This window comes from Myxocyprinus asiaticus, chromosome 41 (assembly GCF_019703515.2).
Source record: "Myxocyprinus asiaticus isolate MX2 ecotype Aquarium Trade chromosome 41, UBuf_Myxa_2, whole genome shotgun sequence".
Taxonomy (NCBI): Eukaryota; Metazoa; Chordata; class Actinopteri; order Cypriniformes; family Catostomidae; genus Myxocyprinus; species Myxocyprinus asiaticus.
The window spans coordinates 16,000,866-16,017,721 of record NC_059384.1 but is presented as its reverse complement, the minus strand read 5'-3'; the positions used below and the strand labels follow the sequence as shown (position 1 = coordinate 16,017,721).

Below are 16,856 nucleotides of genomic sequence, written 5' to 3'. Positions count from 1 at the left end.
TAGTAACATGCAATATTTTACTGCACACAAACGAATTGCAGATCCACACTGCTATTTTTATTGCAAGGATAATATAACAAAGTTTTGCAATAATTTTGATAAAGAACAGACCGTGAGCCAGTCTTTTCACATTTATTTGTTTTAATTTTATGCATAATATGTTATATTGTACTATACATGTTATTCTTAATGTGCATTATTGTGCAGATGTATTTGAATCACAGTACCTTGTGTTATATTATCCAGGGCCAGGCATTAATCCAGGCATTATAAAAAGAGAAGTTAGGTTTGTGAGCCCGTTTGGAAGATACTTGTAGCAAAATACATGTGCAAATGTAAACAGGACATATATTTCTGCAACAGTGCTCTTTAATCATCTCACTCGCAAAAAAAAAAAAAAAAAAACACAGATTATATTCTCCTCACAATGCATCAACACCATGGAAACAACATAATGAAACAGTTATGCCAAATTAGGTAAATAAATGCTTTAACAATATTTCAATATAATAGTCTCTATCAGTTGAAGGTGCGGGCAGAAGACTGGTATCAATGTTTGTAGAACAGCAACAGCTCCACCTACTGTACAGGGGATGAAATTTGTTTTTCAATTTTATTTTTTATGGATTCTTGTGTGTATAGACCTTTTTGTCGGAAGTTCGTCTTGCAAAATCATCACGGATTTGGTGTGAACAGGCCTTTAGCGTGGGCCAAACATTTGCCACTTCCGGCCCACGAGAGGAACCCTTGGCTAAACAGTTGTCGGAGGATGGTGCGTTCTCGTTCAAGAAAGCATTTGATTGGACAAGGTTTCTCAACCACTATTTGACGTTATGGATGTTGAAAAATGAGAAATGTTGCTTTCAGAGACTTTATATAGGTAGGATAAAAATAAGGTGCATTTCGAACTGTTCTGAGACCAGCGCAAACAGACAGCACACTGTCTAGAGGTTAAGTCATTTACTAAATAGGGAGCAAGGGAGCAAAGGGAGCATCCTATAGCTCTCTATGCAACTAAGTGCATTCACTCCAAATTGCCTATCAAAAGTTCAGTTTCAGGCTGCAGATTATGTTTGGACGACTCAACATGTTTGGCAGACATGGGACAATGGTAATCAGTACACAGATTCAAAATGTATAATGTATAATTTTATTTTAACATGGTTGGCAGTGATTGGATGATACTGGCCATTACTTTAAAAAAGAATTAATTATACAAATTTCTGATGTAATGTCTGTAACATCTCAAAAACTTGAATAACCAACACTCCTGGAAACATTATAAACAATTTGATTAAAAAAAAAAACAAAAAAAAAAACAAAACAAAAAAAATCGGATTTTCTATAGCTTGGTAATATTTAAAATTTCACAACTTAGTCCCACTGTCCACATACACTGATGAGCCAAAACATTATGACCACCGCCTAATATGATGTTGGTCCTCCGCGTGCTGCCAAAACAGTGGCGACCCACCGAGGCATGGACTCTACAAGACCCCTGAAGGTTTCCTGTGGTATCTGGCACCAAGACATTAGCAGCAGATCCTTCCAGTCCTGTAAGTTGCGAGGTGGAGTCGCTGTGGATTCGACTTGTTGGTCCAGCACATCCCACAGATGCTTAATCAGATTGAGATCTGGGGAACCTGGAGGCCAGTGCAACACCTTGAACTCTTCATCATGTTCCTCAAACCATTCCCAAACAATGTGTGCAGTGTGGCAGGGCGCATTATCCTGCTGAAAGAGACCACTGCCATCAGGGAATACCGTTGCCATGAAGGGGTGTACCTGGTTTACAACAATGTTTAGGTAGGTGGCACAATTCAAGTTGATGTTCACATGAATGGCTGGACCCAGGGTTTTCCAGCAGAACATTGCCCAGAGCATCACACTCCCTCCACCGGCTTGTCATCTTCCCACAGTGCATCCTGGTGCCATCACGGCCGTCCACATGATGTAAAAGAAAACGGGACTCATTGGACCAGGCAACCTTCTTCCACTGCTCCAAGGTCCAGTTCCGACGCTCGCGTGTCCATTGTAGATGCTTCGATGGTGGACAGGGGTCATCATGGGCACTCTGACTGGTCTGCAGCTACGCAGCCCCATATGCAGCAGGGTACGAAGGCTAACCATCATTAGCCTTTGTTGCCCTTGTGCATCAATGAGCCTTGGGCACCCAACACCTTGTCGCCAGTTTGTGGTTGGTCCCTCCTCAGACCACGGTCGGTAGGTACCACTGCTGACCGGTGCAGCCCACAAGCCTTGCCGATTCAGAGATGCTCTAACCCAGTCGTCTGCCCATAACAATTTGGCTCAGGTCAGTACTCCTGCCCATTTCTCCTGCATTCAACATGTTGACTATGAGAACTGATTGTTTGCTTACCATCTAATCTACCCAGACCTTGACATGTGGCCTTGTTAGATATGATCAATGTTATTTGCTTCACCTGTGAGTGGTCATAATGTTTTGGCTCATCGGTGTTTGTTGCCATACATTTTTAGGAAAACTATTGGTTCTTTATACATACATTTTTTTCTTATTCTTTATTAGGTGCTACTACATACTGTATAAATTAAAAAGGGAAAGGGAAAATGCACACAGCTTGAATAGTTAATTTAAAAGTTTGAAGCAAATTTTACTTAAGAAACACTTAAGGGCTACATTGTTTTTATTTAATTTGTTAATATTAATAATAAACTTTTTAAATAAAGAAGTTTTTCAGTAGCATATTTGTTCATTTATTTATTTTTCAGTGGTCAGGCTATGGCACCCCTTTACACTATAAAGGGGTGCCATAGTTTTAAAAAGTTTGGGAACCCCTGCTTTAAGTAACTGTCCAATGTACTAAAGTTTAGTAATATTTTATGCAATTCTAAGCACTACTGGTTTCTAATAGTATTCCTTTAGCACGGTAGTTCTGTTCTTAAAACAAGAGCACCCTTTGACAAAGTGTTTCGTTTTTGTTTTATTCAAGTATGAAATTAAATTAATAAAGCAATACTTGTTTTAAGCTGTTTGTAAGTACAGATTTATATTCATAGCACAATATTTTACTAACACACAAATTAACATGTTTAGCCTAATATTTAACTGTGGATGGAGCTGTCTGTCATCTCTCCATTATGTCTTTACTGACAAACAATATTTTTAAGAAGAAATGACTTGGATTTTTCTAATTGTTGTTATCACTGCATATTATTTAGTACTTAATAAAGTATATTGAATCCCCATCATTATTGAATCCTCATTATTTCTGTTTTTACTTTACAGTTTAATTGTAGCCTGTTATTTTACCAACGTTTACTTGCATTGTCCGATGAGGCTGAAAAATGTAATGTAAAAAATATTTAAGGGTCTTCCATTAAACTAATACCAGCCATATCACATGTCTTGCCTCTTTAGGCTATTTTATATGTACAACCAGCCCGGAGACTGCTTTTGAACATTAATATGTGGATAAAACACTTGAATAATCATGTTACAAGATATACGAAAGGGTTGATGATAAGCAAAGCATGGACTATCTTAGTAAAATGTGTTTTATATTGCAATTGAATAAAATTCTAATGTGAAGTCATATAACTGCACTCACTCTTGCCCTAAAACTGCTACCCTGGAGCTTCTGCCCTGAAACTGCTGGTGTGAGGCAGCAGCTGGATAATGAGTTTCCAGATGCTGCCCCCATGTGACCTATAAAAGTGAATGCACCTTGCACACAGTACAGGTGATCACTAAAGCAGGGGCAACTAATTATTGTTTGAGTATTTTGTAACCCACCTACAACATCAGAAGTTTATTGTTCTCTCATCCTTTCCTTATAATGACTGTTCAAACAAAAGCAAATTAGTATTAATGTATCTATGAGTACTTGGTTTGATATGTTATTTATTGATGCTATATGTTATTTTTTGCTCTATTCACTTTAGGATTCAATTGATTCTGTTCCATTTTCATCATGAACCTAACATAAGGACAGCAAAGGTGAAGGAAAACAGCGGTCAGTCATCAGTTGGTTAAGTAGACCTGAGTGGATTAACAATATATTGTAAACCCTTTCCACTTACAGTTAACATCTGATGACAGCTAAGTGCTGCGTTTTATGAAAGATTTTAATAAGATATTCCTTCAAAGCACCTAATATTATATATATATATATAATATAATAGTAATATACTAGACAGATTAGAGATTTACAATTTTAATGAGTAGTATCCACTAAAACAAACCATTTGCACATTCAAAATGTGTTTGCCAACATTATAGCCCCTGCATGTTAATTCTGGAACATGATGGGTCAAATGCTCTGAACAAATGTTCAGTGTAATGCACAATGCATTTGAGTCACTCAGTCAAAAGACTCCTCCCTCAGTGTCATCGTGTCACAAAGCCCCATAGAATGAGCACAGGCTGGAACAGACCTGCTGCCAAACAACACACTGCAATCTCTTAAACCAGCCACCACTGCTCAAATCTCAAGAGCAATGTACTCTTGGCTCCTGTTTTGCACATTAAGGGCTTTCAAACTTGCTGTGTGCTGGACTGAAGTCTGGGAAATGATATATATTTGGTCCCACTTAGGCTCATTATAATAACTGTCTCAAATCTTAAATGGACTCTGCAGGGATGCGGTCTCAGTTGTTTGCAGTCTTTGACCTATACAGTTTTTTTTTTTTTTAAACCCAATATTTTAAGCCTATATTGCATGCTTTGAAAGCAACATTTTAAAAAAAAATTAACTTTTCATGTATATTTTACATTTGAATATTTTGGGAGGTATGTTGCTTGGAGGCAACACTGTGCAACAATGGAAAGAAATAGGCTATATCAAAGATAGGTTTTTATTTATGTATTTACTGTAAATATTTGAAGAGAAATGGAGTGGCTATACAATTAGCAAATATATGCATAAAATATGCCCTATTTTAACCATATACTGCATGCATTAATAAAGCAATAAAAAAAAATATTTTGCATAAAATTATTCATTACTCCACAAAAAATCTTTTAGCCTATTTTTCAGATTTACACATTTCAATTACAAAACAAAATTCCCTCAAAATAAATTGTGTAATGTTTAACTAAATGAAATTACTAAAACTTAAAATATTTAGGGTTTTTTTTATTATGAAAGACTGCTCTATTCAATTTGATGGAATTTTGTTATTAAATTGAAATGCATAAATCTTGCAAATTTTGAAAAAGAATATTTGGGTGGGTCCTGGGAGATATGTTGTTTGGAGGCAACAAAATGGAATTAATTGTGTCAAAGATTTTTTGTTTATAAATATTTATAGAGAAATGGAGCGACTATGCAATTTACTGATGTCATAAATCTAAAAATGTTGCAGAATGGCAAAAAATATAATCATATTTTAACCATATACTCCATGCCTTAAGAAAGCAATTTAAAAAATGCTTGATTTCCTTTTTTGTGTGCTTAAAATTGACCTTATTACACACACACACAAAAAATTGCGTATTTTTAACATTTAAGCATTTCATTTACAAAACAAAATTCCCTTTAATTGAATTGTGTTTAAAAAAAAATTTTTTTTATTTTTTTTTATTATTATTATTTATTTTATTAAAGATTACTCCATTCAATTTGATGGAATTTTGTTATGAAATTTAAATGTGTTAATCTTAATATGTTGTTTGAAGGCAACACTGTGCAACAATCGAATTAATTGTATCAAATATTTTTGTTTATTTAAATATTTGTAGAGAAATGGAGCGACTATACAATTTGCTGATGTCAGAAAACTAACAATGTTAAAGAATAGCAAAAAATATAACCCTATATTGCATGCATTATGCAAGCAATATATATATATATATATATATATATATATATATATATATATATATATATATATATTAAATAGCTTTATTTACCTTTTCTTTCATAAAATGGACCTTATTACAGTCAAAAACTAATTTTAAAATATTATAATTTTGGGAAGCTTGTGAGAGGTATGATGCCTTAGAGGCAACATTATGCAACAATGGAAATAAATGTATTAAAGATGGCATTTTAAATATTTAAATAATTGTAGAGAAATTGAGTGACTGTACAGTTTGATGATGTCAGAAAAATGTTAAATAGCAAAGCTATTAAACAATCAAAATATGGTGTAATAGACTTTACATGGCAGAATTGGCCTCTAGCTAAACTTTTTAATGAAATGTTAAGTAAATAATGGAAAGGTAGGTACTTCAGCCAGGTGCACATGACCTCAGCAGGTGAGGTGGCCCTGTCTATGAGCTTACAAAGTTACAGCGCTTTAAAGAGTCACGTGACGAGCAGACTAAATAACCATTAATAAGAGACTTTCTCCCCCAAACGTCCATGCAGATTTGCATAACGATTCCATTTGGTCGTTTTCTCTTCGGTAGTTTATCTCAGAGGAACAAGTTATTCGTCATTTCTCACCCTCTCCCAACTGATAACAGAGCATTACCCTGGTAACCCATCTGTTTACACTGAGAAAACGACAGGTCACCTACAACACAGCTCGCGCCAGCATCTCAAAACGAGACAGGTGGAGGATGCTGGTCGTTTCGATCACCACATCACCTCCCTTTTCTCATAAACACATACAGTACAGACAGTTCTCGATGTTGATTAAGGACTGGCCAAAGTAAAGATCTGGCCGCTTGTGTACCGCACCTTAATAGTAGGTTTGTTTATGTCTATTTTACTAAAGAAAAAGAAAATAATATTCTATGGCACATCATACCACCGAGAAAAACACATATGTAAACAGAGCTGACGCATCTCACAAAATGCGTTGCAAACCAAAAGCATATACGTCGCACATCTCGGCAGATTATGTCACGCTTACCTCCCTCGCTGTGGATCTTCGACCGTCTGTTGAAATACATCGTGCACGCATGTGTTAGGCTTCCAGCAAGGGGAGCGCGATGATTGCATACTCGTGCTTCAGGGACTCAGCGGGGGTATGCGGGCCACTGAGGCAGGGATGCGGTCTTTTTTGATGGAGAAAACATAGATCCTGATGATGGGTCACCCTCAACCGCGCGCACTGAAGTGAGCACGCGCTCCTGCCACACTGCTGATCCGTCGCGCGAATGTACAGGCGAATCCACGCGCACGCCGTCATCAGACTCCGCCTGTCCCAACTGGACACTTTAAGCTGTCCATACGCCCTCATATGGTCTGGAATTAAACTGTTTAATAAGATTGGCCATCAAAAGTACTATAATTTATGGTTTGTCGTTTCTATATATTACATTTTATTGTAGGCCCATTTGGTTGGTTACCTATGTTAAATAAAAAGGCAACGAATCTAAATCTCCTATTCATATTATATATAAACATATAAAGGAGGCCAAATTCATCAGGTGCAACAGTTTGGGTTGAATTGGTAAGGCACTATCTTCACACTTTCAGGGTCATTTTAATCATTTTGCAATGTAATTTTGTCTTATCTTGTTCCATGTTTCACAAATTCATATTTTACTCTAGTTAGTAAGAACAATGTATATCTTTGGCATTGCAACGCAGTGCTAACCCTGCTCTAATGTAGCACTTCATAACCCAGGGCTAAAGGGATAGTTCACCCAAAAATGAAAATTCTCTCATTTACTCACACTCATGCCATCTCAGATGTGTGTGACTTTCTTACTTCTGCAGAACACAAATGAAGATTTTTAGAAGAATATCTCAGCTCTGTAGGTCCATACAATTACAATGGTGGCCAGAACTTTGATGTTCCAAAAAGCATATAAAGGCAGCATAAAAGTAATCCACACGACTCCAGTGGTTTAATCTATGTCTTCTGAAGTGATATGATAGATGTGGTGAGAAACAGATAAATATTTAGTTCAGTTTTTACTATAATTTATCCTCCCTGCCCAGTCGGTGGTGATATGCACAAAGTATGCGAATCGCCAAAAACAAAATAAGAATGTGAAATTGAAAGTGAAAGTAGAGATTTATCATAAAAATAATTTTCTCACCCACACCTATCATATCGCTTCTGAAGATATTTTTATGCTGCTTTTATATGATTTTTGGAACTTTCAAAATTTTGGTACCTATTTACTTGCATTGTATAAACCTATACAGCCGAGATATTCTTCTAAAAATCAGCAAAAGAAAAAAAGTCATACACATCTGGGATGGCATAAGGGTAAGAATTTTCATTTTTGGGTGAACTGCACCTTTAAAAGCAGCCCTAACCCTTTTTAAAATTACATTATTCCAAAATGTAAGTGTGAACCAAGGGTTAAAAGTGGCCTTAACTCAAGGTTTAAAAGGATGATCACTCAGGGTTATGCACAGAATGAAAAGTCCATTTGTTTTCAAAGAATAATAAAGAATGGCTTTAATTGTTAGGGAGCAAAGAAGAAAAATCTATGTGTTTTGTTTTATTACATAGTAACTTAATACATATTATTCTGTTTTAGCATCACATTATAACATAATACATAGTCATAGCTCAATGATGTAAATTTTTCATTATTAAATATCTAAACTTCATGGCCAAAAATCCCCCACTATCAGTTACACAAAACCTCAAAAACCATTCTATTCCATTCAGAATTCAACAGAAATTTACACACACATTCACTACACACATACTTAGAATTCACACTTCTTTAATAAGATACACACATCCTCACAACATGTAGACAAAATAAAGGGATATTTTAATATACAAGAAAACAAAAACTTTGAGGACAGGTGTTTAATATTCTGTCTTTGTTTTAATTAATATCCTGAAACAGAAGCAGACATTTATTGTACATTGAGGAAAAGTGTACCTTTAAAGGAATAGTTCACCCAATAATGAAAATTCTCTCATAATTTACTAACCCTCATGCCATCCCAGATGTGTATGGTTTTTTTTTATTCTGCTGAACACAAATATCTCAGCTCTGTAGGTCCATACAATGCAAGTTAATGGTGGCCTTCAAAGTTCTGGCCACCATTAACCTGCATTGTATGGACCTCCAGAGCAGAGATATTCTTCTAAAAATTATCTTTGTTTGTGTTCAGCAAAAGACAGAAAGTCTTACACAACTGGGATGGCATGAGGGTGAGTAAATGATCAGAGAATTTTCATTTTTGGGTGAACTATCTCTTTAAGAGAATAAGGTACCACTACATTCATGATCTTTCATTCAGGAGTCCTAATTCGCGCTCTGCCTAACGTGGGGAATGGGCAACGCTGCATGAATTGTCCACAGTGGTGATTGAAGGAAACTGGGCTTTAAGACAAGGCAATAAGTGAAACCACTGTACATTAAAATACTTTCTTGTGCATGAAGGGAAGGCAAGAGGAGGGACCATAATGTGTGTAAGATATGGTGCACATGATGAAAAAACAATAAAGGTAGTTAAATGAGAGGGGTAAAAAGTAGAGAAACATCATAAATAAGGTGTGTGTTAATATCTAACCACCAATTAGTATCTTTCAATCCCACTGAACTTCTCATATCATTGCATCAACAAGGAAGAAGTCTAGCCTATGACAGGCTTAAATGTACTGCTTTATATGGCAGCTGCTGACAAGTGCTTTAGGATAAAAAGCTCAAATTGATTATCACTTGACATTAAAACATTGTGAACTATGTGTTGGATGTTGAAGGTCTTTATCGTGTTTATACGCAGGTAAACCAAAGACAAATCAAGCATGCACTTACTAGGTCATACAATATCATAATCCGATCTGCACTCCAAAAAGTGTTTTTCAAACAAATGGCTTGTTTGCATTAGAAATGTATTGAGACTCAAAAAGGAAAGCATATTCAGTCTGTCGGGAAAATGATCACGCTTAAAAAATTACTGTGTTGTGTAGTGTTGGTGGACATGCTCGCTGCTGTTTTCCTTAATATAAAGATGCAGATGCAGTTATTGGAATTTCTTAAGGAAGTACATTTTCCTATAAAACTGGACTCAAAGAGAAACCGCACTGACAAACATCATCTATGACCAGATATTCCACATACTTTTTCTTATCGACTCCATAAAAGTCACACTAAAACCCTGCTTTGATTGAAAACGCATTTAAAATAATTTTGCCCAACATTAAGAGCATTTACAAGGAGGACTAAGAGCCATGTCATAAGAGTTTAAAATGGTGGATTCTGCAGAAAGCGCTTAAACATAAAGGTTTCTTTTTATAATGCAAATTAAACCAGGAGCATATGTTTATTCCTGGAATATGTCTTACTGTTAAATCCGAAAACACAGACATTCATTTATTTACATGTTCTTGAAGAGTTTGTAGAGGTCTATCTGTAGAATTCCTGTTTTGAAGCCACCAAAATCAACTTAAAAATCATAAGTGAGACAGAATTAGCTGAAGCTTGCATTCCTAACTCCTAGTCACACTGTCTGTTAATAATATGCCCACAAAGCATAATGGAGAGATCGTGGAGAGAATGGAAGAAGAGAAAAAATGAAAACAAGTGCAGAAAACAAAAGGAGTCTAAAAAAATAAAGCTTTGTTAAATCTCTGCATTATAGTCTTTTTTCTGCTTTTGGTTCTACCTTTAGCTTGAATACAATGGATCTCAGAGAATGAAAACATTGAAGCACTATGTACAGGTTCCCACCAATGGTGGAACGTAAAGTCAGTCATTAAGTCCGTTGATTGATAGTGACAGCCTGACATCATTCCTGATGGCTGGACAAAATAGGTTGCCTGCAAATGGGGCAGGTGTTGTTTTCAGATAGCCAGCGATCAATGCAATGGATGTGGAACTCGTGGGAGCAGGGCAAACGACGCAGCTTGTTGCCCTGAGTGTACTCATTGATGCAGACGCTGCAAGCGCGGCCCTGCTCACCCTCCAGGTTGACCTGACCGTAAGTGCGTGTGACAAGATTGTCGATCTGTTCTTTGGTGAGGCCCCGCGGGTGCTCCTCATCTTCATCTTCGTTGAGTAGGAAAAAGTGTGCAAGCCTAAGGATAGGCAACGTGCCATTCTCCACCAGATTGTTTGTGTCTCTACTGCTAGGCCGTCCTTCTGTCCCAGTCCTACTCATCCGTACTTGCCCTTCCTCCTCACCCTCTGCTAAACCCTCTTGAGCTGATTCCACCCCACCGTGGACTGTACCGCCCTCATTGCCATTTATACGGTACACCTGGGCTCCAGCTGCCGGAGCAGAGTCCTGGTTGGGCGTAGCAGTCTCTGAGTCCGCTTCCGTCTCCATGAGGGAGCTGAGCTCGCCAAAGCCAGTCATAATCTGCCGCAAGATGGAGCGCAGTGCTGTTGAGCTGGGCTCGCCAAGGCCTGTCTCAGAAATGCGGCGCAGTGGGATGCGTATAGTGCTGACGTAAGTGCGGATGCCTGCGCGTTCAGAGCGGGAGATGGTTCGGCGAAATCCCCCACTGTCACTCTCAAAAGTAACCGTGTTTTCAGCGGCGCGAGCCCGAGAACGAGTACGACTGGCAATGCTGTCCCTGTCACGGTTCTCGCCCGGTCTGATACGCCGCACCTGGAGGTCCAGCATGATCGTAGGGTGGCGCCGCACCCCTGCATTACCTGATACAGGTGTCTCACCCTCTTCCTCACCTGCTTCAGGGAGAGGATCCGTAGGCTCGGTCGGCTCTACAGCAGCCTCACCCATCTCCATAGCAACAGCTGTACTTCCATTGGACTCCACTGGGGAAGCATTGCTGCTATGGGTGGGACTTACACTGGGGGCTGGATTTCTGTCCAGGGGGGAGCGGCTACGTCTTGAGGAGCGAGACAAAGCCCCGCCTGCTCCTGTTGCCCTGCGCACACGGCCACGTGAACGAGTCCTACTGTTTCGTGGCTCACGCCCTGCTGGCGCCACCTGAGGGCCAGACTGGGGCATAGCATCGGGACAGCCTGGGCCTTCATTCCCATTCTGCCCATCCTCTGCATTGACTGAAGACGTTGTGACCTGTATTTGACCCCTTACAGCACCACTATCCTGCTCTTGTGACTGAGCGGTGAGTGGAGCCTGTGGAGGGGGAGAGCTCGTCATAGGGGGCAGGTTCCTCCTCAGAGCAGTGGGAGGAGCCTGCGAGATCAGAGGAGGCGTTATAGGTGGAGCCGTGCTACTCCGTGTGCGGCGCACTGCAGCCCTCCTTCCCAAAGTGGGCCTGGCTGTAGAGTATGGTGTGGGGTGTTGAAGTGAGTAAGGTGCAAACCTTGTGGGGCTGTGTGGGGTCGTGGGTACAGGTTCAGGTGACACTGGGGGAGGGGGCATTGGGAGTTCAGTGGGGTCGGGTGTGTCACTGTGTTCTCCAGGCTCAGGCTGCTCGTGATTTATGTTGATCTCAAGACTAAAGCGGAACTCGCCACTGTTGGGGTTTGTGCGGCTGACGGCACGCCAGGTTTGGTTACCACTCTGCCCGCTACGGGTGGCATTTCCCGTGCGCCGGAACGTGTTCAACCACTCCAGCAGAGAATCTCCATTAGATGTCTCCGCACCTGGCTCAACGGCACCTGGAAAAGAAACACTTTAAGAAACTGTACTATTCCAATTTCACACCATATATTCATGAATTTAACAAGAGAATAATGAAACAACTGCATGTTCATCTATTATTTCTTCTTGCACAAACTAATTAGATCCCTTTCGATCTTTTTTCATATGGTACACAGTGGAATCTGCACTGGAATGCTCCACAGATTTCTGCAAAATTGGCCCAAAATTGGCCCTAAAATTGGCCCGTTTTACCATGTTTAAATCCATCCACAGAATTCTGCAGATCTCCCCCTAAACTCAATGCAGAAAATGTGATAAAAGTTTGCAATTTTGTCTGGGCTTAAGGGTAAGATCCTTCATTTACAATATTTTATACAAACGTAGTTGATTATTCAATGAAAAACTATTAGAATACCAACTGAATACAAAAACAATCCAGTTTCCTCACCGCTACTGCCCTCTGCCTCACTGTTCTGTGGGTGTGGTTCAGGGCGTGGCTGAGCAGACACTCGCTCCTTTGCACCATCCAGACGCTGCCTCAACTCCTCTGCTGTGACTTCGCCTATGATCATACCAGGGCACACCTTACTAAAGAGCCATCTTTTGTTCCTTTGAGTGAAAGGCTTGGTTTGGGTATTTCCTATTGTGACTAATTGTATTACTTAGTAATGGTGAAACCCAAATGTGTCAGTGGTATTAATTGCCTTTTGTTTATGTACTTGAGTTTTAGGGGCTCTGGAATAAAGGATGATTTACATTATCATTATTGTACTGTGTGCTATAGAGGGTCCAAAAGCATGTGTTTGTCTTTGCCTTAACTGTATTTGGAGTGTTCTCACCAGGAGTTCCCAGTAGATTGCTGTCTCTCATTAGTCTGTACTCTTCCTCACTCAGTTCATTAATAAAGTGATAGTATGCCTCCTCCCGCCGAAGGCGCTCCGCCTGACGATGACGCTCGTCTCGCCCGCCGGGAGGGTCCATCACTACAGAAACCGCTGCTCAGATATTTTGAAGACAAAAATGGGGAAATGTTGATGAAATGACATGACATTGTGCCCTGTTCATGAACCCCACTGTGTTGCTTACATCATCCAGTTTCAGAAATCTAACCATTCATGTGCTTTCTGAATATTCTGGGTTCAATACAAATTAAGCTCAATCGACAGCATTTATGGCATAATATTGATAACCACAAAAAAAAAAAAAAAAATTATTTTGACTTGTCTCTCCTTTTCTTTAAAAAAACCTGGGTTCCAGTGAGCCACTTACAATGGAAGTGAATGAGGCGAATCTGTAATTGTTAAAATACTCACTGTTTCAAAAGTATAGCCACAAAACATAAACAATATGTGTGTTAACATGATTTTAGTTTGATAAAATTGCTTACTAACCTTTTCTGTGTAAAGTTATAACCAATTTTACAACTTCGTTGCCATGACGATCTAATGTCAACAAACCCTAAAACCCTCAAACAAATGTAAAAATAACGATTTAAACAACTTTACAGCTCAAATAATGTACAAGTATAATTAATGTAAGTGCTTTTATAAAATTATATGCTTCACGTTTTTACCTTTAAACCCTCCAAAAAAATGGCCCATTCACTTCCATTGTAAATGCCTCACTGTAACCTCGATTTTTGCTTTTTTTAAAGAAAAGGACGGACGAGTCAAAAATAATTTTTGTGGTAATCAACATTATGCCACCAGTGCTGTTGATTGAGCTTAACTTGGACTGAACCTGGAATATTTCTTTAAAATCTTTCATAAAATGGCTAGTGCAGGTCATTAAGGCTCCTTGGCAAAGGTCAGTTTACCATGACTAAATATTGGTCTATAATGAAATAGACATCAGACAATATACTAAATTGAATCTCCATGACTTACCAAAAACAATACCAAAGGACTTACAGTAAAGTTCATTAAGGATTTTACAAATACAATGCTGATAAAATTGGAAACCAGGGCACAAAGCAGTCTGTGGATGTTACTTTTGACAAAGCAAAGTCGGGCTAGCTTAACATATATTAAGCAGTGATGATGAGACAGCATGAAAATGCAACCCAGAAATAATGTGGACATTTAAAGAGAGTCTGAGCCATAAACTTCTGTCTTACAGTGCCACCATTAGAGGACTGCATAACAAAATGAACGTCAAGCAATCCGTATATCCTCAGTGTGGGCAAAAAACAGCTTTGACACATGTCAACACACACCAATATCAACATGGAATAGACAATCGCGTCAAATCAATAAAACTGAACAAAATCCGTGCCGCTGCTCTGCTATAATATGTCACGCAGTAGGCCACCGCAGAACAAGTCAAGTACCAAAACTGACGCTGTCAGCCTTACAACCAATGAGCGACCCAGTACTGATGACTGACACATCGATTGTCCAATCACAATCGCTCTGAGGCGGAACATGAAAAAGAAAAGGTCGGGCTCCATGTCAGCTAGCAACCTACCCGACAGACAATAAAACAGTCTCGGCTAGCACTCTACACATGGCGAAATTCACATTTTAATAAGTCATTAAACTGTCACCATCGCCTGCCATCATGCAAACGCAAGTCATGCGGCGGAGCGAGCTGTCATTTAAAATGCGCAACACCTTTGATGATGTCGACAGATTGCTGACAAGCTAACTGTGTGCCAATGAAAGGTTTAGATCATTATTTTGAAAAGATGAGAAAAAATGTCACTGACACAAGAATGTAACAGAAAATGTGAACTGTATTAATACTATGCAGAATAAGAACATAATAAAGTGACACGGGAGGTTATAGATATTTATGTACCTGAAACAGCAGCTGTAATATGGACGAGCTCTCTCTCTTTCCTCTCCGCTCTGATTACACTGTAGGCAAGATGGGACCAATGGAGCTACACAAACAACTGTCCGGACTACTGCCATGTGCGCAAAAACTGGTCCCCACTGTAATAGATGCATAACAGCACTATAATACACAAACTAATAACGTATAATACACATCAATAATAGACAATTGTCTGGTGTAGTCATTTGCTGTGGTGCAATACATGAATTAAAACTAATTCTGCAGATGTTGATATTATTAGGCTCGTCTTCTTACTATATCAGGGTTCTCACACCTTTTGGCAAATGAATTTCTATTTATTTCCCAGCTATTCGTGCTTACAAGGATTATTATTATTATTATTATTATTATTATTATTATTATTATTATTATTATTATTTAAAGAGGCTGCAATAAGAAAGAGTCATTCCTAGCCGACTAAATATTTTAAAGCTGTGCATAACTGGAAATATTTAGATTAACTATAGAGATTTCCATGACTTTTTAAGGTCTTATTAATTTCTATGATATTTACAGGCATTTAAATAGTAATATTCCGTTTTCTATAACAGTGCACCCTTTATATTTATTATTTAATTAAAATGTATTAAATTATTTTTGTCATTGAACTATTTTGAGAAGAATTTTATCTTAAATACTTACAAAAATGCCTTAGGAGGTAACTTTACTTGGGAGGACAAGTAAAAAGAATTCACTATGCAACGCTTTGTTTACGTTATATCAACAAGCAACGACAGCTGGTGGAAGACTGTTGACATTTTTTAGAACAACGAATTTCGCTCCAGATACTTCTTTTTAAAATGTTGGAGGGCTCTATTTATTTAACTACAACGAAAGTATACTGGAACACAAATGTGTTCTTTGGTAAAGAAGAGTAAAAGGGATCCTAGTTTTGTTTTTGTTTTGTTTTTGTTTTGTTTTGTTTGTTTTTTTATAATTTTAATTTTTTTATATGGAAGCTATTGTAGAAAAACAAATGTCCTTGAATAGACATCTCATAAACGTGTTTTCAAATTGTTAAAATTGTGAGAAAATGTTGATTTGAACCATCTTAAAGGGATAGTTCACCCAAAAATTAACATTCTCTCATCTTTTACTCACCCTCATGCCATCTCAGATGTGTATGACTTTCTTCTGTTGAACACAAAGATTTTTAGAATATTTCAGCTCTGTAGGTCCAATTTTGAAGCTCCAAAAAAGACATAAAGGCAGCATAAAAGTAATCCATAAGTGTCCAGTGGTTAAATCCACGTCTTCAGAGACGATATGATAAGTTTGGGTGAGAAACAGCTCAATATTTAAGTCCTTTTTTACTATGAATTCTCCTCCCTGCCCAGTATGTAGCCATATGCACCAATAATGTGAATCGTCAAAAACAAAAGAATGTGAAAGTGAAAGTGGAAATGTATTGTAAAAAATGACTTAAATATTGATCTGTTTCTCACCCGCACTTATCATGTTGCTTCTGAAGATATGGATTTAACCACTGGAGTCATGTGGATAATTTTTATGCTGCCTTTATGTGTTTTAGGAGCTTCAAAGTTTTGGAATTTGCATGTGAGGAACAACATAGCTGAGATATTCTAC

General features: G+C 38.2%; 2 protein-coding genes across 6 annotated transcripts in view; both read right to left on the bottom strand.

The window, feature by feature from the left end:
* The window catches only part of LOC127431439 (phospholipid-transporting ATPase IB-like), a 102,219-nt gene extending 95,150 nt beyond the window's left edge, over positions 1-7,069 (bottom strand). For 4 of the 5 annotated variants that reach the window (XM_051681825.1, XM_051681826.1, XM_051681827.1 and 1 more), the window contains exon 1: positions 6,844-7,034. In XM_051681825.1, the coding sequence (XP_051537785.1) occupies positions 6,844-6,883 (40 nt within the window). In that variant the 5' untranslated portion in view covers positions 6,884-7,034. Of the gene's footprint in view, positions 1-6,843 lie in introns of all 5 variants that reach the window. The other variant, XM_051681829.1, reaches the window with a different exon arrangement.
* Positions 7,070-8,319: 1,250 nt separating this feature from the next.
* Positions 8,320-15,346, bottom strand: LOC127431444 (E3 ubiquitin-protein ligase RNF6-like). The gene is given in 5 exon segments (XM_051681839.1): positions 8,320-12,448; positions 12,880-12,993; positions 13,271-13,426; positions 15,231-15,270; positions 15,272-15,346. Coding segments are annotated over 5 exon segments (2,190 nt in total). The 3' UTR covers positions 8,320-10,643.
* Between the last annotated feature and the right edge of the window lie 1,510 nt (positions 15,347-16,856).